Source organism: Lepisosteus oculatus, chromosome 3 (assembly GCF_040954835.1).
Source record: "Lepisosteus oculatus isolate fLepOcu1 chromosome 3, fLepOcu1.hap2, whole genome shotgun sequence".
NCBI classification, from domain to species: Eukaryota; Metazoa; Chordata; class Actinopteri; order Semionotiformes; family Lepisosteidae; genus Lepisosteus; species Lepisosteus oculatus.
Genome location: NC_090698.1, coordinates 9,898,220 through 9,918,865, shown reverse-complemented (window position 1 = coordinate 9,918,865; position 20,646 = coordinate 9,898,220). Strand labels below are relative to the sequence as shown.

Below are 20,646 nucleotides of genomic sequence, written 5' to 3'. Positions count from 1 at the left end.
CCCTTCCCGAATCCCCTGTGCTTTCAGGGCACAGTTTCATGCAGAAACCCATTCAAAGATGGCCAACACAAAGTCAAGGAGAGATGCACAGAGCTCCACGAAAAAAAAAACAAAGAAAGACATGACGGGCTAGCCGGGCAGATAGGAATGGGCTGTAGAAGTCGGGCAGCACAGCTCATTCTCGGAGAGGAGGAGGAAGTCAGCAGGCAGCCCAGGGGGCGAACGTCCATCACAGGTCGAGGGGGCAGTGAGTGGACACTCCCTACCATCGACAACCCACTACTGTTTCAACAGGGGTTACGGAATGAGCGAGAGGAGGGGAGAGCTGCTTGTGGAACACATTCATTCATTTCTCACCACACCCCAGTCGCTCCCATGGAACTCGTTCAAGCTGGACAAGGGAAACAAACCGAAAGATTCTCACCTTCTGTCTCTCCAGCTGTAGCTGTTCGAGAGTTGGACCCTGAGTTGAAGAATTCATTGTTAAGTCCCATAAACTGGCTTCACCTCCTGGGGAGAGACCACGCGGGTGGGGAAAAGGGGAGATGGAGGGACACAGCATTAGTATGCATGAGCATGTCGGGAGCGAGTCAGGGGTCACTATCCTGGGTGTCCAGTCCTTGCGTGAGGCCCAGAGTCCAGTATGTCAGTATGTGAATAGTCTGTCGAGTCTCTGGTGAGTGTCCAGGGAGTGTGACAGGTGGGCGCTGCAGGCGCAGACCTACCTGACGGCTGTGAAGCTGAGGTATGCATGTCCCACATGGACCCTGTATCTGGCACTGACATCGACCTGCTCATCGAAGGAATCATACCCTGCTCTCCGCACCTGGGACACACAGACAGAGGAGGAGGGGAAGAGTTGCTGAGGAGTTCAGGCAGGCAGCAGGACGGAGAGTGAGGGAGAGGGTCAGTGTGCCGTTACCTGTTGATGAGCTGGAACAGCTGCTGCTGCTGGAGCTGCTGGAAGAGAGCTGCTGCCGCTGCCAGCTCCTGCTGTTTCTTCAGCCTCTCCTGGTCCATATTCCCCTGAAATACAGTCAGGGAGTCAACATCTCCTGGTCCATAAACCCTCCTGTAATACTCACACACACACACCTCTCCTGATCCATAAACCCTCCTGTAACACTCACACACACACACACACCTCTTCTGGTCCATAAACCCTCCTGTAATACTCACTCACACACACACCTCTCCTGGTCCATAAACCCTCCTGTAATACTCACTCACACACCTCTCCTGGTCCATAAACCCTCCTGTAACACTCACACAGACACACACACCCCTCCTGGTTGGTCCATAAACCCTCCTGTAACACTCTCACACACCCACCTCTCCTGTGCCACACTCTCCTGTATTCCTGCTGTTAAATTCCTGCCCTGACACTGTCCTTTCACGCACGCAGCGGAAAGGCAGATCCACACGCAACAGAGAGAGAGATGCGGAGCCCCAGACGGCCCTGCTGAGGTCCTACCAGCAGGGGTGGGGGCGACGGACCAGGAGCGAAAGGCACTCGTCCCCACATCTTGATGACCTCTCCCAGCGGCTGGAAGCCCTCGTCGCAGCCGCGCTTCACCAGCAGGGTCATGGTGAAGTAGCCCGCCTGGAACCACTCCGACATCTCCAGCGTGGTGAAGGGGCCTGGGGAGGGGCAGGGAAGCAGGAAGCTACAGCCTGGAGCAGCGGAGGTTTTCACACAGGTAACACAGACACGCAGAAGCACATCTCCTCCCCCACACCAACACTGCCAAGAACTTCTTACTTTTCTGAAAACCCTCTTGTACGTAAAAGGTCCTAGTATCTGCTCTTTGCATCTCGGAGACACCCCCCAGCACTGACCGGCCCGGGGGCCGGAGACCCCCCCGGTACAGTGTGTAGCAGTTTACCCTGTATCTCTCCCTGCGGGTCCTTGTAGAACCACTTCATGGCCGCCTCGTGCGACAGCGGCAGGGCGGCGGCAGTGTTCCTGCTCTCCTGCAGCGTCTGCGTGAAGCACTCCTCCTCCAGAGACGTGTCCTGGAGCGAGGCCACCATCTTCTCCGCCTCCTGCGCAAGAGAAAACCCGGGTTAACATTAACTCCGTCTCCCAGACCACGGCCCATCACCACCGGGCAGATCTCGCACGCAGGGAGAGTCCGCAGACTTAACCCAGCCTCCCACGAGGTGCTGCTCTGTTGATCAGTAAGGGTTATAGTGGTTCCCTTCTGAGCTTTTCTCTCTTGATTTTCACCAGGACTGACACGAGACCTAGTTCTCACGCCACAGTGGCATATCACTTGACCACCAGCCGTCAGCAATAAATCTAAGTGACGCCAAAAACATTTAGGTCCATCTCCCGGCGACAATGGCGTGGCCAGGGGTCGCTGGCGGCTTGTGCAGCACACGGGTCACACGTCCAGGCAGAAACCCCTCGACCCACAGAAGACACGCAGGGGCGCCACAGCCCACCTACCTGTTGCAGGTGCTTCATCCCTTCATCATCCTCGGTGTCCCCTCCCTGAGGGAATTCAATAGCAGCAGAGGAGGAAGGGGGGGAGGAGGAGAGGGTGGAGGAGGTTCCAGGACTCAGCTGGGCAGTGCCCCCTACTGGCGAATTATCTTCACACAAAAACACAAGAGCAGAGTTTGACGTCAGTGGGCAGGTTTGGCCCTCGTGTCCCTGTACCTGCTGTTTAGACCAACAGTGGACAATACTTTATCAAATCAAAGTGACACCAAAAGCGTTCAGCATCCAAACTTGCATACCCTTACATGCACAGCGCGGGACGTCTCTGCCCACGCTCAACGCATTTCAAACTCACGGAACGGACCACAGCAGCACGCAGCTTACTTGTGCAACGCAGTGCTCAACACCCCAGTACACTCCTCCTGCGGCCAGAGAGGCGGACTGACTCAAGGCCCCGCGGGACCCCCGAGGGCAGAACGGCACTCAACAGAGGCGGGCGCGTCCGTACCTTCGCCGCTCGTCTTGCTGGGTCTGGCGGGGTGCGGTCCCAGCCCAGGGGATGGGGTAGTGTCCGCGTCCGGAGAGGGCAGCCCCAGGGACGCGGGCTGGGCCTCTGTTACCGCTGGGGGGGTGCCGGTGGCGGGAGGCGCAGCAGCAGCAGCGTTAGCCGAGACAGCCGGGGGCGAGGGGGGGGCGGTGACCTTCACCTCTCCCTCGGACATCACCACGCCCTCCTTCGCTTCTGCAGAGCAGCGCAGGCGGGCCAGCGGAGAGAGAGGGGGAGAGAGTCAGCGGACGGCCAGACCGCCCTCAGCCTCTGTGAACAGCACCCGCCTCCGCAATCACCCCACCACACTCCCTCCTCCCATGCAACCCCAGCAGAACTGGAAAGGAACTGCTCTCTCAGCCCAGAGGACCCCAGAGCTCTTCGCATACAGGGGAGGACCCCTTCATTCACACAGCAGCCCACCGCACACCCCAAAGGGGAGCTGGGAGGAACTACTTCGCCAGCTGAAGTTAAGATGCAGAGGGGCCTGACTGGAGTGAGATCCTGCTTTGGGCCTGTACAAAGTCCTCATCCCTACTTTTACACATTGCCCCAGGATATTTAACGATCGAAGTTGCTGGGACTTCAGTTTAACGTCCCGTCTGCAGGACGGCGCCTCCTACAGGGCAGTAGGTCTAGAACCAGGTTCCGACGGGGTACTGGCTTGCCCATTCTCTTTCCGCTCATCTCTCTCTCATGCTCGGCGTGTACCTCTCTCTGAGCTGCTGTCCTTCCTCTCCCTCTCCTCGCTGGGCTCCTCCTCCTCCTCCTCCAGGCCCTGGAACTCCAGCTCCTGCTCCTCGGGGATCGGATCCTTCGAGCCCTTCTACCGAAACGGACGGAGAAAGAGGGGGAAGAGAGGTGTGGGGAAAGTCCGGCAGGAGGAGGACGGTAAGAGAGAAGGCGGAGGCCCCGGGTACCTTAATGGAGAGGAAGGCCCCGGAGGAGTCGAAGGTGCCCATCTCCCCGTCCTCGTCGTCCGTGCACCACTCCGGCAAGCCGTCCCGCTCATCCTCCATGCTGTCGCTGCGGCGCCGCCCCTCCCCGTGCTCCCGGAAGTCGAAGTCGAACTTGCGGCGCCGCTCGCCGCCGTGCTCGCGCCAGCCCGCGGAGCGAGGGCCGCCGTCTGACAGGGAGCGAGAGAGAGGAGGAGGGAGGGAGAGCGAGGGGCAGAGTGAGACACCTACAGATAGAGCCACAGGCAGAGACCCAGAGAGGGGGGGAGGCAGGGAGCGACCAGAGATGCACACAGGTGAGGAGACGGAGAGCGAGAAAGAATTCAGAGCACTGCATTGACTGTCTCTGCATGTCTGCTGCACTCTTGCTGATGCTAGAAGCAAGCTGTATGCAGCACAGTATTATTACAGTGTGTGTCTACAGCACACAGTCAAGCATGAGTCAGTGCCCAGCTCAGGGGGCATGGCCTGTTACCAGTGTGTACCAGTGCCCACAGCACTGTGTAGTCAGTGTGTCTGTGACCACCGTGTACCAGTATCCACGGTACCCACCGAACCACACAGCCAGTGTTTACATGTGGCCTGCAACCACCGCATACCAGTACCCTCCGCACCGCGTGGCCAGTGTGCCCATGACCACCGCGTACCAGTACCCACCTCACGGCCAGTGTATTCGTGACCACCGCGTACCAGTACCCTCTGCACCACGCGGCCAGTGTGTCCGTGACCACCGCGTACCAGTACCCACCTCAAGGCCAGTGTATTCGTGACCACCGTGTACTAGTACCCTCCGCACCGCACAGCCAGTGTGTACCTGTGCCCCAGTGACCAGTGTTACTGGTGCCCACCACACTATGCGGCCAGTGTGTGTCCATGCCCTGTTACCAGTGTGTATTAGTACCCACCACAATGTGTGGCCAATGTGTAACTGTGCCACCCCATGACCAGTTTATGCGTGTACCTGCCACGCTGTGTGTTCGGTGAGTGCCGTGCCCTGTTGCCACTGTGCACCGGTGCCCACCGCACTGCACAGCCAGTGTGTATAAGTGCCTGTAGCCAGCGTGTACTGATGCCCACCATTCCGTGCACCCAGTGAGTGCTTGTGCCCTGTGGGCAGTGTTTACTGGGCTGTGCTTAAAATGGCAGGTGTTTACCATCTCTGCGTGACCCGGCCAGTCTCCAGCTGCCCCCAGGCTCAGCGCCCTCCTCGTCCTCGTGCTCCTCTCTCAGCGTGCGCCAGTTCTCGCTGTCCGAACGCGTGTACTCCTTCCTGAGCCCAGGGCCCGCCTCCTCGAACCCGACACGCACTGTGGGGGTGGGAGGGGGAGAGTTTAATACGGCCGGCACCAACAGAGCAAGGGAACACTCTACAAATCAAGACCCTGGGCGATCCTCACCTCCATCTCTTCTGATGGGCTTCTCGAACCTCCTCTCTCCTCTGCAGGGGTGGAAGGACACAGCACAGAGTGAAGTTAGTCATTCTGCTTTCCACCAGCCCCCTGGGCTTTACCCGAGGTAGCAGCCCTGCAGTTTCTAAACTGGTGTTGTACTGCTGTATTCCAGTGCAACCCTGAAGCAGCCTACAGAAACAAGTCTGGCACCAGGGGGGCAGTGAGAGGCACAAGGCAGGACAGCATCAGTGGGTGCAGGAGTGTGAAAGAAGGAGTAAGGGAGGGATGGGAGGGGTGAAGGGTTGAAAGCACATGAGCAAAGAGCAAGGAAGAGGAAGAGAGGAGATGGCAAAGGAGTAAAAAAAGGGGAGAAATACCTGTCGTCCCAGCTCTGGCTGCGGTGAATCTCTCTCCCGCTGCGCCCAAATCCCACTTCCGCGTCTTCAATACTTCTTTGGTAAAATCCACTGTCGCCTCGTCCCCGACCTGCCCTCCGACAGATGGACAGAGCATTAGAGCAAGAACCAACACCTACACCGAACTCCACTGTCACTGCCTCCTCAGACTGCGCGTGCACGGACGCCACGAGTGCGCATGCACACTCATACAGGTACGCTCACACATGCACACACACAGATTCACAGACGCCACACGCATGCGGGCACGCTCACACATGCACATGTAGATTCACATAGACACTGCACACGCACGCACACATATACATTCTCACACAGATGCCACATGCATGCAGGCACTCACACATGTACACTCGCACATTCAAAATAGGATTCACACACGAACGCCATACACACATGTGCACAAGCGTACATTCACACACGGACACCAAACACGCGCACACTCAGACCCCAAGCGTGTGCACACACACGCATACATTCACACACAGATGCCAAGGGGGTGCACACACATGCAAACAGAGACATTCACACTCAGACCCCAAGCATGTGCGCACACACACATGCATACATTCACTCGGATGCCAAGCGGGTGCACACACTCACACACACGCATATATTCACACACAGACGCCAAGCGGGTACACACACTCACACAGGGTCAACACACGCATGCAGGCACACTCACACGTACACATTCAGACAGACGCCATAAGCTTGCACACACACTCGTACACATTCACACAGATGCCACACACACTCACACGTGTACAGTCATGCACAGACACCAAGCACATGCACACATGTCCATTCACACAGAAGCCGTATGTGTGCATGCACACTCACACATGCACACGTGTACATTCACACACGGACACTAAGCATGTGCACGCACACTCACACATGCACATGTGTACATTCACACATGGACACTAAGCATGTGCACGCACACTCACACATGCACACGTGTACATTCACACACGGACGCCGCACACTCACCATGCACACAGACACACAACAAACAACCAGCAAATATGGGAGAGAGGACAGTTTGGCACTGGTTCTACTGAACCTCCTGAGGAATGTTTTTTGTGTGTGGTTCGAGTGGCGGCTCGATGTAAAAGTGTCACTTGGGAGTAAAACTGAGTTCAAGAAATTGAAGCCATTGAAGCAAAATCAGAGAAAAAGATCACAGCGATGAGCCTGGTAGCAAAAACCTCCTTCTGGACCAGGATTTTCAAACAGGCGACAGGATGGTGACTGGGGATACTGTGCTGTAGGCACAACCATCCTTCAGAGAAGATATTTACAGAGAGGCCCCAATTACTTGCTCATTAAAGATCCCAGGGCGGTTCTTAAGAGGGGGACCGTTAACTCCTGGGTCCTGACCCCCTCCGAGCTGCACTGTCTGGCCTTTCTGAGCTAGTGTATCAGTTTCTATCCCCTCCCCCTGACTTGTGTGCAGGGGGGCCGTTGGTGCACCATGGATGCTGTGTGGTGCGTCTACCTTCCCAGGTGGGGGCAGCACTTCACTAAGGAATGAAAAGAGCCTCCCCCACGACCACATGTGAAAGCTCTTTAGGGTGTTCAGGGATGAAGAGCATAAAGCAAATGCCAAAAAAAAACACAAAACAAAAATAATGCCACACGATAAACCTACAAAAACCATCTACTGTAATGAAAGACAGTGAAAAAACATCATCAACAAAGCGCTACTCCACACTAATCAGTCAGCTCTCACCTCTGCCTCTGGTGCTGCCCCTTCCTCTGGCCACACCTGCTGGGATTGCTCCACCTTTTCCCATCAGCCTCAGCACCGCCACACTGTTCACAGACATGGAGAAGTTTCTCTGCAAAGACATATGGATTAAGACTGTCAGACCGAGCCTTTAACAGCACTGGGTCTGTGTTATTATGAATGGGCTCAACAGTTGGGCAGCACAATGGTACAGCGGCGAGCACTTCTGCCTTGGTGCCCTGGGGTCCTGGGGTCAATTCCAGACCTGGGGTGCTGTCTGTGTGGAGTTTGTACGCTCTCCCCGCATTTGCGTGGGTACCCTCCGAGTGCTCCAGTTTCCTCCTGCTCACTACTTTAGACTTTGATGAAGTTGCTTCTTCGGTCACTTGTGAGCGTCAGGAACTCCTAATGTCAGATGTACCATTTCCAAAAGGCTGGAGCGCACAGGACTTTATACAACCTGACTTCAGCTCGCTGGCTGTTATTTCTGATCAAGCAGTTCTAGTAGGTAGTCAGACGCACGTGGGGGTGACTCGGTATCAGACACCCCCCCCCAAAATAAGCATTTCTTCCCGCTGCAGGGCCAACCGCTGAAACTTCAGACTCCCCACCTGAACACAACCGGTAAAGAGTCAGTACCCTGTACTAAGCACTTCTGATCTTGTAAGACCTAAGAGCACGTTTACCAACCAGCCTGTGATGAAGAACTCGGCTGGAGCAAAACCCGGAAGACAGAGCGTTCCTCCAGGCCCCGGAATGGGAAGCACTGCAGCAGGGACTTCGGCAGACACAAGCAGCATGTCTGTTTGTCTGTGCTTTAGCACCTCCATCTCCTGCCTCAGATTATCCCAGTGAAGTCAAGATCCGAGCGTGGTTCCCATACCACACGGCGGCCCCTGGGGACCATGGGCTTCCCGGGAAAAGGAGGCTGGGGCTCTCCTGCCTCACCTGCTCCTCCTCTGTCAGAGGCACCAGGGCCAGGGGCTGGAGAGGCTCCTCCTGGAGAATAGCAGCAAACTCCTTATCCTGCATCTCCTCTGGGACCTGGAGAGGGGACCGGCGCACAGGCCAGACGAGGGCAGCGAATGAAACAGGGGAAGAGAAGAGACGGGAGGGGAAAAGATGTTAGAGGTATGGAGGAAAAGAAAATAAGAAAACAGGGCGACGAGGAGTGCTGTCAGAAATTGAGGAAGCCCAGATGATGACAGTAGTGCTTGTTCAAACCGGCTGACCGGGGGAGACCCTCCTACTGCCCTATAGTGTGAGTGGCCAAATCAGCGAGACTGCAGGTCCAGCCCTCACCTTCTCTTCTTTAATGTAAAGTGCTAACATCTCCTCTCTGCCGTATCGGTACTCCGCCAGCTTGTACTTTGGCATCGCGGGAGAAGGGGGAGGTGACGTCACACTCCCCCCACTGGACAGTGCACGGAGCCTAGGGAGAGAGGCAGAGAGAGGTGGGCGTTAACATAGACGCACTACATATGGAAAGAATAACTGCTAGAGATGGCACTGGACACTACAGTCCATTAACACTGCACTGAGAGAGAGGGGTTAATACAGACACACTGGACACTACAGTCCATTAACACTGCACTGAGAGAGAGGGGGGTTAATACAGACAAACTGGACACTACAGTCCATTAACACTGCACTGAGAGAGAGGGGGGTTAATACAGACACACTGGACACTACAGTCCATTAACACTGCACTGAGAGAGAGGGGGGTTAATACAGACACACTGGACACCACAGTACATTAACACTGCACTGAGAGAGAGGGGTTAATACAGACACACTGGACACTACAGCCCATTAACACTGCACTGAGAGAGAGGGGGGTTAATACAGACACACTGGACACTACAGTCCATTAACACTGCACTGAGAGAGAGGGGGGTTAATACAGACACACTGGACACTACAGTCCATTAACACTGCACTGAGAGAGAGGGGGGTTAATACAGACACACTGTACATTACAGTCCATTAACACTGCACTGAGAGAGAGAGGGGTTTATACAGACACACTGGACACTACAGTCCATTAACACTGCACTGAGAGAGAGGGGTTAATACAGACACACTGGACACTACAGTCCATTAACACTGCACTGAGAGAGAGGGGTTAATACAGACACACTGGACACTACAGTCCATTAACACTGCACTGAGAGAGAGGGGTTAATACAGACACACTGGACACTACAGTCCATTAACACTGCACTGAGAGAGAGAGGGGTTTATACAGACACACTGGACACTACAGTCCATTAACACTGCACTGAGAGAGAGGGGGGCTAGTACAGACACACTGGACACTACAGTCCATTAACATTGCACAGAGGGGGTTTGGTATACAGACACACTGGACACTGGGCACTGAATTTAGAGAACATCTCCCTGCCCCCCCAAGCAGCACCGTACCATTCTGGTCCGAAGTTAAGTGTCTCAGCAGTCATTGTCTTCTCCTCCACAGGGTGCTGACGTACTGATATTGAAGGAAAAAAATAAAAATGATTAAAATGGGCTTGCTGGCTCAACATTGATGTAATCATGGCAGAATTCTGCACACCATTTCCACCCCTGTCCTATCCCAACGCTAACGGGAGACGTGCCACTCCTCCAAGTGGCGCCAGCTCTCCTGTGGGGCCCCTGGCAGGGAAAGGTTGAGACATTTCATTGCCAGCAACTACTGCTGCACGCCATATTGTTGTGCATTTGATACATAAACTTCGATTTGATTTGAGACTGGCAGGGGAGCAGCACCCTGCTCCTCTGAGGTGTCTCCCCGCTGCCTGCGGGAACAGGGGGTGGCCTCTGCAGGCAGGTCACAAGGGCGCTCCTCTGTGTGTGTGCACGCGTGTGTGTGTGTGCGCGCGCGCGCGCGGTTCTTACCCTGTCCAGCGGAGAGGAGAGCCAGGGCCTCGAGGTTGTGCTGCGATGGGGGAGGCAACGAAGGCAGCGTGGTTCCGATGCCCGGGTGAGAGACGGAAGGAGGGGGACCCCCCACAGGAGAGAATAGCTGCCTTAGTGGTGGGGGGCGGGGGTGGGGTGGGGGGGAGTGGGGAAAGGAGGAGAGAAAAGGGGGTCGCCGAGCGAAGGCCAAAAAACTGAAGCCGAGAAGGGGTGGAGACGACGGGCAACACCAAAGTAACGACCAGAAGCAGAGCAGTGCTGCCCTACCGAGACGAAGTCAGACCTGAAGTGGTGGGCGAGTCTGTGGGGGGTGGAGGGGAGCCTGTGTATGTGCGTGTGGGGTGGGGGGGGGAGGGCGTGTGGGGGGGGGAGGCGGCGGCGCGTTGGCGTCTCTCTCGTTGCCCTGCGTCCGGCCCACTTCTCTCTGGGATGCGCCGTATTCGCCTCTCTCCTCGCTCTTCTCCCAGCGTGGTTTCGGCCGCCTGCTCCTTGTCTCCCGAATTCCTGGAAGGAAAGAACAGCAGGCGGTGGGGAGGGGAGCAGAGCAGATCCGACCAGGAAGGGGAAGGGGAGAGGAGAGCTTCAGGACTGCGCGGGGCTCACTTGGGGTGCTAGCGGCTGAGCGATCCGGGGTGCCAGCGTGGTGAAGGCGCCACGGTCTCTTGGGAACTCCAGCTCCACAAACGGATGGATCCAGAATAAACCCCACTCCCGAACGGTTTCAATGCAAACATCGAACCCAAAACAGGAAAAGGCGGAATGTCAGCTCCCCAGAGGGCAGAGAGCAAAGGAGCTCGGGGGGAACGACTCCCCGACGCTGGCGGCACTCTGAAATCACGGGCACCACAGCCAGCCACAAGGGCGGCGCTGCTGCACGCCAATCTGAGAATACTCCAGCAGCCAAATCACCCTGCAACTCACAACTGGAAACCCACTGGAGCTCAGCAGGTGTGAGCCTGGTCAGTACCTGGATGGGAGACCTCCTGGGAAAGCTAAGGTTGCTGCTGGAAGAGGTGTTAGTGGGGCCAGCAGGGGGCGCTCAGCCTGCGGTCCATGTGGGTCCTAATGCCCCAGTATTGTGACAGGGACACTTTACTGTAAACAGGCGCCGTCCTTCGGGTGAGACATAAATCCAAGGTCCTGACTCTCTGTGGTCATTAAAAATCCCAGAGCATTTCTTGAAAACAGTAGGGGTGTTACCCCGGCGTCCTGGCCAAGCTTCCCCCTGGCCTTTACCAATCATGGCCTCCTAATAATCCCCCTCTCTGAACTGGCTTCAGAGCGTTCTGGCGCACTATGGCTGCCGTCGCATCATCCAGGTGGGGCTGTACATTGGTGGTGGTGGAGGGGAGTCCCCATTACCTGTAAACCGCTTTGAGTGGAGTGTCCAGAAAAGCGTTATATAAGTGTAAGCAATCATTATTTTTATTAATAAATAATACTCCGGCAAGCTCAAGCCCACTTTTCTTCAGAGGCTCTGTGCCAACTCGGGACTGGCATTCAGTGGGGCTAATTCAGTGTGGCAGGAACCATACTGGGTCCAGGGATCTGGGATCGGTGGTCTGCAGAAGTCCAGCTGGGCTCGGATCAAGCACCATCACTGGCCATGCAGCTCAGGGCCACACGCCTCCTGCCCTCTCAGAGCGACAACTGAGTTCTCTTCATCCCTTTTACTCCTGACAATGTAGAACAGTCCACTATTCTGCCTAGCACCTCCAAGGCCAGCCAGCTGCATTCAAGTTAATGTAGTATCTAAAAGACACGAGCTCAGGCTCAAACCACTGTGACAGCTCCTGTTGTAAATGGCTAATTTTTTTACCACTATTTTGGCAGCATAACAGACTCCCACTGGACTGCAGTTTGATCCACTGCAGGGTTTAGAGTGTGTCAGACTCAAATGACACAAGTGGGCCAGGTCTGGCCAATTACAGGAGGCTATTCTAAGACACATTCTAAGGCAACAGCAGGTGCTGGAGCATTCAAGCGGTCAATTTGCCAGTTCTGTCCCTCTCCTCTCACACTCACCCTGAATTCACCAGCACACACACACATTGTCACACCTGACTGTACTGTAGACTGCTAGACCCACTGCTGTCCCCCATCTCTCACATTCACCATGAATTCACCAGCACACACACACACTGTCACACCTGACTGTACTGTAGACACTGCTAGAGCCACTGCTGTCCCTCTCCTCTCACACTCCCCCTGAATCCACCAGCACACACACACACTGTCACACCTGACTGTACTGTAGACACTGCTAGAGCCACTGCTGTCCCTCTCCTCTCACACTCCCCCTGAATTCACCAGCACACACACACACTGTCACACCTGACTGTACTGTAGACACTGCTAGAGCCACTGCTGTCCCTCTCCTCTCACACTCACCCTGAATTCACCAGCACACACACACACTGTCACACCTGACTGTACTGTAGACACTGCTAGAGCCACTGCTGTCCCTCTCCTCTCACACTCCCCCTGAATTCACCAGCACACACACACTGTCACACCTGACTGTACTATAAACACTGCTAGAGCCACTGCTGTCCCTCTCCTCTCACACTCACCCTGAATTCACCAGCACACACACACACTGTCACACCTGACTGTACTGTAGACACTGCTAGAGCCACTGCTGTCCCTCTCCTCTCACACTCCCCCTGAATTCACCAGCACACACACACACACTGTCACACCTGACTGGACTGTAGACACTGCTAGAGCCACTGCTGTCCCTCTCCTCTCACACTCCCCCTGAATTCACCAGCACACACACACACTGTCACACCTGACTGGACTGTAGACACTGCTAGAGCCACTGCTGTCCCTCTCCTCTCACACTCCCCCTGAATTCACCAGCACACACACACACACTGTCACACCTGACTGGACTGTAGACACTGCTAGAGCCACTGCTGTCCCTCTCCTCTCACACTCCCCCTGAATTCACCAGCACACACACACACACTGTCACACCTGACTGGACTGTAGACACTGCTAGAGCCACTGCTGTCCCTCTCCTCTCACACTCCCCCTGAATTCACCAGCACACACACACTGTCACACTTGACTGTACTGTAGACACTGCTAGAGCCACTGCTGTCCCTCTCCTCTCACACTCCCCCTGAATTCACCAGCACACACACACACACTGTCACACCTGACTGGACTGTAGACACTGCTAGAGCCACTGCTGTCCCTCTCCTCTCACACTCCCCCTGAATTCACCAGCACACACACACACACTGTCACACCTGACTGGACTGTAGACACTGCTAGAGCCACTGCTGTCCCTCTCCTCTCACACTCCCCCTGAATTCACCAGCACACACACACTGTCACACTTGACTGTACTGTAGACACTGCTAGAGCCACTGCTGTCCCTCTCCTCTCACACTCCCCCTGAATTCACCAGCACACACACACTGTCACACTTGACTGTACTGTAGACACTGCTAGAGCCACTGCTGTCCCTCTCCTCTCACACTCCCCCTGAATTCACCAGCACACACACACTGTCACACCTGACTGTACTGTAGACACTGCTAGAGCCACTGCTGTCCCTCTCCTCTCACATTCACCATTAATTCACCAGCACACACACACACTGTCACACCCTGCTGTGAACTGTAACACAGCAGACACTGATAGAACCACCACTGACAAAATTTTTATTTAAAATAAAAACATTTCAGTCTTTAAAAACGGTGCTTTCAAGTCTCATGGTATTCTCATCATCGTCTCAATAGTTACCCCCCTCCAAAGCAATGCCTTAAAGAAACAAAACACTCTGAATAGACAAAATCATACAAACGTGCCTTAAAGTAAAGTACCGAACAGCTGAAAAAGAAACTCAATCCTCCCCCTAAAGGCAACACTGCTTTGTTGCTGACCAGCCCAGCTCCAGATCCGGACAACTATACTGGTTTAAACCATCAGAGAGAATAGTGTGTATCACTGGTCCAGGCGGAGACCGAGTTATGAAGAAACCCAGGTCTCAGTGCCTCACTTTCGTGAGTGCTCGGTCACCGAGGGGCACCTAACTCAGGATTTCATCGCAGCGCAGGGCCGTCCACTTTCCAATAAGTACTGAATCGACCCTTGATTGCTGAATTCGCTCCGATCGATAACGAAGGATCAGCCGGAGAGTAGGCTTTAATGAGATAAGATAGATCAGATTTTTATCGTCCCCTGGGGGAATTTTTTTTATGGATGACGGGGAACGCAGGTGCCGGACCTGACAGCCCCCTGCCAAAAACGCACGGCGAGACCGTCCAAAACAACGTCCGTGCGGGACCACACCTCCACGGACCGCACGCAGAAAATCACCCAGCTCCCTGAACCACAGGCCAGCGCCAGCTCGCAGGGATCGGAGTGCGCGCACTGCCCTGCGCGGTTTTAGCGCATCCGAACAAAACTTCAAAACACAAAAACTCGCCGCCGCCGCCGCCGCCACAAACCCGTCTGCACCTTGGTACGGTGACAAGCACCTCAGGGGGGACAGTCCTAGCTTGCGGGGAGCTGCACGGCGCCCCCTGAAAACTGCCCGTCCCCACCCCACACGCCAGGCTCCCGGACCCACTGCGCGGCTGCAGTCCGTCACCTCCACGGCGTCAGAACAGGCGCACCATCGGCACCGTGAACACCGACACGACCCGCTCTGCGCTCACGCCGCCCCGCCAGCCCTGCCGCCCGGTCTTGATTAACGCATGAGCGGCGCAGGAAACGCAGCACCACCTTGTTACAGCACCGATGGCAGAAGCAGCTGCAGCTGCGGCGACGTCCCAGCAACGGCCTACCCTGCGCGGTGCAAAGCGACGTTACTGAGGCTGTCGTGGGAGGAACAAACTAAAAACAAACAAACCCGTGCAAGTTCCAAAAAAGACGGGTGTCGCACAGCTGTGCACGCCGGGCGATCCTGCACCGATCCAGCCCCCGAGATTCCCGGTCGGGAGAGAGGGGGCCCGACGCTGCAGGCCTTCCAGCAGGGAGGGGGAGGAGGAGGAGGAGGGGGGGGCGGGGTGTGAGAGGCACTGACCCCCTCCCGCCCACCTCCCCTCCCCGCCGGCCGCCCCTCCAACTCTACCCCGCTGCTCTCGCCGCGGCCTTCACCTGCTCTCGGTCTTTCCTCCTGCCCTTTCATCCCCACGACGAGGCGAAAGAAACCCTCAATCCGCGCAAGACTTAGAGCCCCCCAAACAGACAAACCGCACCCTTGTCGCTTACACACACACCTCCTCCTAAAAAATACAGTTAAACCCGGGAAGAAGCAAGTCTGGCGCTTACCTGCGTTTTGTTTATGTTCCCGACTTGAGTTTTTTAAATGTATTTCTCTCTCCTTGAATTATTTTGTTCGTCTTCTTTCCGCTGTCTCGATTTTTTTTCCTCCGCCGGATTACTCGCTGCTATTATTATTAATAACTATTATTACTACTGTTGTTTTAAATTCTATTTTTAAATGCAAGTAGTATCCAACAGTCGTTGCGCGTTTGTCGCTGTGCTCACTCGCTCCTTGTTTGTGTTTTAAAAAAAGATGGCCGTCCTACTCGCGCCACGTGATAGGGGAGCTCGAGAAGCTGAGTTTTTCCCCGAACCACAGAAGTCGCCCCCTGTCACGTGATATATGATCCAGCAGGGTTGGAGGATGCCGCGCGGCTCCGGCTTCTAACTCTGTTTTTTCACTTAATGCGCCAGCATAATGTGTGGAGTGCTGTTCATGTGGACCCCTTAACTAAAACCAGCTTGCAATGAAAAACACGAAAGGCCCTCCTGGACCAGGACTAGACAGCTTGCTTTAAAGAGACCTGGAGAGACTGCAGACACACTGACCCCTCCAGGACCAGGACTGGACAGCCCTGCTTTAAACAGACCAGGAGAGACTGCAGACACACTGACCCCTCCAGAACCAGGACTGGACAGCGCTGCTTTAAAGAGACCTGGAGAGACTGCAGAAAACTGACCCCTCCAGGACCAGGACTGGAAAGCCCTGCTTTAAAGAGACCAGGAGAGACTGCAGACACACTGACCCCTCCAGAACCAGGACTGGACAGCCCTGCTTTAAAGAGACCTGGAGAGACTGTAAACACACTGACCCCTCCAGGACCAGGACTGGACAGCCCTGCTTTAAACAGACCAGGAGAGACTGCAGACACACTGACCCCTCCAGGACCAGGACTGGACAGCCCTGCTTTAAAGAGACCTGGAGAGACTGTAAACACACTGACCCCTCCAGGACCAGGACTGGACAGCCCTGCTTTAAACAGACCAGGAGAGACTGCAGACACACTGACCCCTCCAGGACCAGGACTGGACAGCCCTGCTTAAAAGAGACCTGGAGAGACTGTAGACACACTGACCCCTCCAGGACCAGGACTGGACAGCCCTGCTTTAAACAGACCAGGAGAGACTGCAGACACACTGACTCCTCCATCACCAGGACTCGACAGCCTTGCATTAACTGTACAAGAAGCCTTTTCCTTGCTCTGCAGCAGGTGAAGGTTTAAAGGGACCTGCAAGCCCCAGAGCTGGGCGCCTCTGATTTAAATACACCTCTTTCAGCAGCACTCAGGGCAGAGAACGGATGACATATCTTCACACAAAGGACAGTGGGTTTCTGGAAAACGTTGCCCAAGAGCTCTGTTGAAGCTGATTCCCCTGGATCTTATAAGAAAGGGCTGGATAGGATTTGTGGCTCATTAGCAATCCAATTAGCACGAGGGGCAGAGGGGCCTGCTCACTTTTGTAACTCTTTGTATGCACTTGTGCGCTTGTGAAGTGACCCTCCTGTCAGCTGGGAGAACGTTGTGCAAGTCAACTCATACGCTTCATTCCTCCTTCGCCTCTGCAGATCTGGAAACTCCCTTCTGGGACTATTGGAAAACGCGCATGGCTGCGTCCATCACAGGCCTGACCATGTGGTGTTTGCATGTTCTGCCTCCGGTCTGGTTTCTGAAAGGTCACTCTCGGGGTCATTTCCCGCCTCCCCTCTCATGCGTGAGCCTGGGTCTCGTCTCTCTCAGACACAGCTGGTTTCCAGACACCGGGCACTCATAAAATCCACCTCCATAGCATCGGCTTAAACTTCCTCCTCTAGATGTCAGAGCAGCACATATTTTAGGGAAAAAATTCAATATGTGGCTAAAATAACTTTAAAAATCCACCAGCCGTTGTATGAAGTTCCATAATTCAACACTTTTATGCCACATAGAGGAACTTCTTGCCGTTTCAGATGGCTATTGGACTTCAAACTTAAATCAATTAAGTTTTTCAGGGGTTCACATACTGTATCTATATATAGGCGCTAACTCCTCGTTGTCATGCATTTGTTGGTCGCTGTGGCGTCCGTCTATTAACGTTGTCCTACCGGGGCTTTCCGCCTTTCCGGGTCGGACCAGTTCAGCGGTGTCGCTCTAAAACCCTTCCGTCTCTCTGCATGCGAAGCCCCAGGACGGGGAGCCGAGGCCGCTGTCCGGGTCGCAACAGCACGAACGACACCACCGACGTCGATCTGTAGTCTTCAGTTCTTTCACTTGGAGAAAAGGTCAGTGGTTTCGGTGTGCAAAATAAAAAAACAAAAACAAACGAACTAGCTGAACCAATGTCAGGAGCCGTTTTAAGTTACCGCAAAGAGGTGGGCCACGTCATCTGCACCGATGTTTCCTGACGCGTTAAGCCGCCAGAGAAGCTCACCTAATCGGCCTTCACCAGGGCATAAAGCCCCCCTAAACTTAACTCGCTTTATTAAGGCAGAAATAAATGTTGTATGTTCACTGTGCTGTCGTCCGATTTCACTAAAGAGCGCGAACACGTTTATTACGAAAACGTGAGAGTAAAACCGATGAAGCCGAAACTTTGAATGATGAAATCAGGAGGATTTTATTCCGGAACTTTTCGGAACACATTTGCCAGCAAAATAACTCTTCATAAAATGTATTGCTCTGTTAGCTACGACTTGCGTGTCGTCCTGGGATTGTTTTCATTTTGTTTGGCATTACTGTATCTCTCCATTCATGGCTGTGCAAACCAGCAAAGAAATTCTGTCTCTTCTCCCTTAAAATGACACATTCCCTGCGTTTCGCCGCGTAATTCCAAATTCAAATACATTTGGTGTAAACATAGGCTAAAAGCTTTGGAGGCGTCTGACAATCGACCAACAATAACAGTAACAGTAAACCAACTGGATGTGTAAGTTTTACTGACAAAGTCATCATAAATGTATTCCATTGAATATTTAAAGATTAGGCAAAAAAAATATGTACAGTACATGTTTCTGCAGTTTTACATAAAGAATAAAACCCAGGTTTAACCCAGGAATTCTCTACCTTGGTGTTCTCCTTCATATATTAAAAAGACAGTACACATACTCCGTTTATGACTACATTTGTACAGAGAGGAGTGTGATGATATTCTACTGTTGTCAAAGGCAATGCTACTTGGCACAGGACAATATGATTGCATATATATTGCTGGATATTAATGTATTAGCCAATATTGTTCACAAAGTAATTATGTTTTAACACAACACCAACTCCCTCTGCCTGCTCCTCCTCCCTCTCCCTCTCCCTGCCTGCTCCTCTCCCCCTCTCCCTGCCTGCTCCTCTCCCCCTCTCCCTGCCTGCTCCTCTCTCCCTCTCTCTGCCTGCTCCTGTTCCAGTGTGATGGCAGATCCCCGGAGTCCTGTGTCTGTCCCTGCCAGTGGAGGCACTGCCCGGCCACTGGGGGGCGCTGGCGAGGTGGAGATGGACCCCGTGGAGTTCACCCTGCGGAAGCGGCTCCCGCGCAAGCTGCCGCGCCGCCGCAACGACGTCTACGTCAACATGAAGACCGACTTCCGCGCCCAGCTGGCCCGCTGCCAGAAGCTGCTGGAGGGCGGCGGGCAGCGGGAGATCTGCGTGCACGGCCTGGGCCTGGCCATCAACCGCGCCATCAACATCGCGCTGCAGCTGCAGGCCGCCAGCCAGGGGGCGCTGCAGATCGCCGCCAACACCTCCACCGTGGAGCTGGTGGACGACCTGGAGCCCGAGGACGAGGAGGGGGGCGAGCCGCTGACCCGCACGCGCAACAACTCCGCCATCCACATCAAGGTCTTCTACGGCGAGGGGCACTGAGGGGACTGGAGCGGGCAGGGACGCGCTGACCGGTCCCGCAGGGTCTCCGGTCCCGGGGCATTCTGGCTCTCGGAGGACAGCGCGTTGGGAGATCCCGTCTGCACGCGGTGTTGCACTGATCCGCGGCAGGACGGCCCAGGCTCCTGATCGCCCCTGCGTGCCCCCCCCCCCCCAGCTGGTCTCTGAGCAGGTCGTCACTTCTCGGCCGTTGCTGTGGTTTAATGACTGCTGGGACAAGAGCTGACAGCCTGATCACACCGCCGCGCTGCTGGAGAAGGTGCGTGGGTCCTGCTGGGTGGGGTGGGCCTGCGCAGGCCCAGCGCCCTTTCTGCCCCATCGCCCTTTTTCCAGGCGAGAGCCTTGACTCTGTGCCGTGAACAGGACGAGGCTGGAATCTGAGCAGCAGCCTTTCCCTGACGGTGTCGGCCAAGGAGATGCTGTGCAAAAAGAATGACGCTGATAGAGTAGTTTTCATCCCATCGGCAGTCGTGTCGTGTTTCACGTCGTGAGACATCAGCGAAAACGGACTTGCGTTCCGGGTGCGGGTTTGTCCTGAGGGATCCAGGAAGGAGTGGGTGCCTCTGGTCCGCTTGGATTCAGGCTGGAAAGGCAGAGCAGTGAGGCGGACGGAGGAGGGTGACCAGTGCAGAGCTGCAGTGCTTGGCTGTTCGTGTGTATTTCAGCCCCTGGGAGGTCATGGGTACATCCGTGTGGGCACACTTGACACGGGACGGTTGTTTTGTTTCTGATTGTTCCTCTGTAAATAAAAGTCTTTTCTGTTTGACTGAATCCCCTGGCATCTCTTAGGATTGGTATGTCAATAATCCAACAGTAGGTAAGGCAGATTCCCAAGCCTGCTGCTTGCACTTGCAGACATTTACACCAACAGGTCTGTGGAGGCCAGGCTATACTACAGGATGCCTTTCTGATTTCATCAGTACCATTAGTGCAAGAGCCTCCTTCAGCTGGTAATACCTGGGGTGGATCAGCTCCTGCTGTGCAGTGAGAACCTGATGGCAATCGCTGTAAAACCCGGAGTGGATCAGACTGCTGTGCAATGGGAGACTGATTGACCATACTATAAAACCTGGAGTGGGAGTCTAATTTGTTTTTGTGTGTTCTTTGT

At 54.7% G+C, this 20,646-nt stretch overlaps 2 protein-coding genes across 3 annotated transcripts in view; one reads left to right on the top strand and one right to left on the bottom strand.

Annotated features, from left to right (window-relative positions):
* The window catches only part of gigyf1a (GRB10 interacting GYF protein 1a), a 30,172-nt gene extending 14,215 nt beyond the window's left edge, over positions 1-15,957 (bottom strand). The window contains exons 1-18 of one of the 2 annotated variants that reach the window (XM_069186697.1): positions 15,700-15,957; positions 10,387-10,911; positions 9,916-9,979; positions 8,794-8,923; positions 8,440-8,535; positions 7,495-7,603; positions 5,718-5,826; positions 5,347-5,387; positions 5,104-5,256; positions 3,914-4,176; positions 3,705-3,819; positions 2,955-3,188; positions 2,453-2,598; positions 1,887-2,046; positions 1,475-1,641; positions 923-1,026; positions 726-826; positions 425-510 (exon numbers count right to left, since the gene is read on the bottom strand). In XM_069186697.1, coding sequence (XP_069042798.1) covers positions 425-510; positions 726-826; positions 923-1,026; positions 1,475-1,641; positions 1,887-2,046; positions 2,453-2,598; positions 2,955-3,188; positions 3,705-3,819; positions 3,914-4,176; positions 5,104-5,256; positions 5,347-5,387; positions 5,718-5,826; positions 7,495-7,603; positions 8,440-8,535; positions 8,794-8,923; positions 9,916-9,950 — 2,049 coding nt within the window. In that variant the 5' untranslated portion in view covers positions 9,951-9,979; positions 10,387-10,911; positions 15,700-15,957. The remainder of the gene's footprint in view (positions 1-424; positions 511-725; positions 827-922; positions 1,027-1,474; positions 1,642-1,886; positions 2,047-2,452; positions 2,599-2,954; positions 3,189-3,704; positions 3,820-3,913; positions 4,177-5,103; positions 5,257-5,346; positions 5,388-5,717; positions 5,827-7,494; positions 7,604-8,439; positions 8,536-8,793; positions 8,924-9,915; positions 9,980-10,386; positions 10,912-15,699) is intronic. The other variant, XM_069186698.1, reaches the window with a different exon arrangement.
* Positions 15,958-17,767: 1,810 nt separating this feature from the next.
* pop7 (POP7 homolog, ribonuclease P/MRP subunit) lies at positions 17,768-20,309 on the top strand. Its single transcript, XM_015340551.2, has 2 exons — positions 17,768-17,953; positions 19,067-20,309. Exon 2 carries the CDS (start codon positions 19,071-19,073, stop codon positions 19,518-19,520), a length of 450 nt encoding a protein of 149 aa, XP_015196037.1. The 5' UTR covers positions 17,768-17,953; positions 19,067-19,070; the 3' UTR covers positions 19,521-20,309.
* The last annotated feature ends 337 nt before the right edge of the window (positions 20,310-20,646 follow it).

Excerpts from the sequence above, each read along its gene's own strand:
- pop7 (XM_015340551.2), top strand. The coding sequence starts at position 19,071 with ATGGCAGATCCCCGGAGTCCTGTGTCTGTCCCTGCCAGTGGAGGCACT.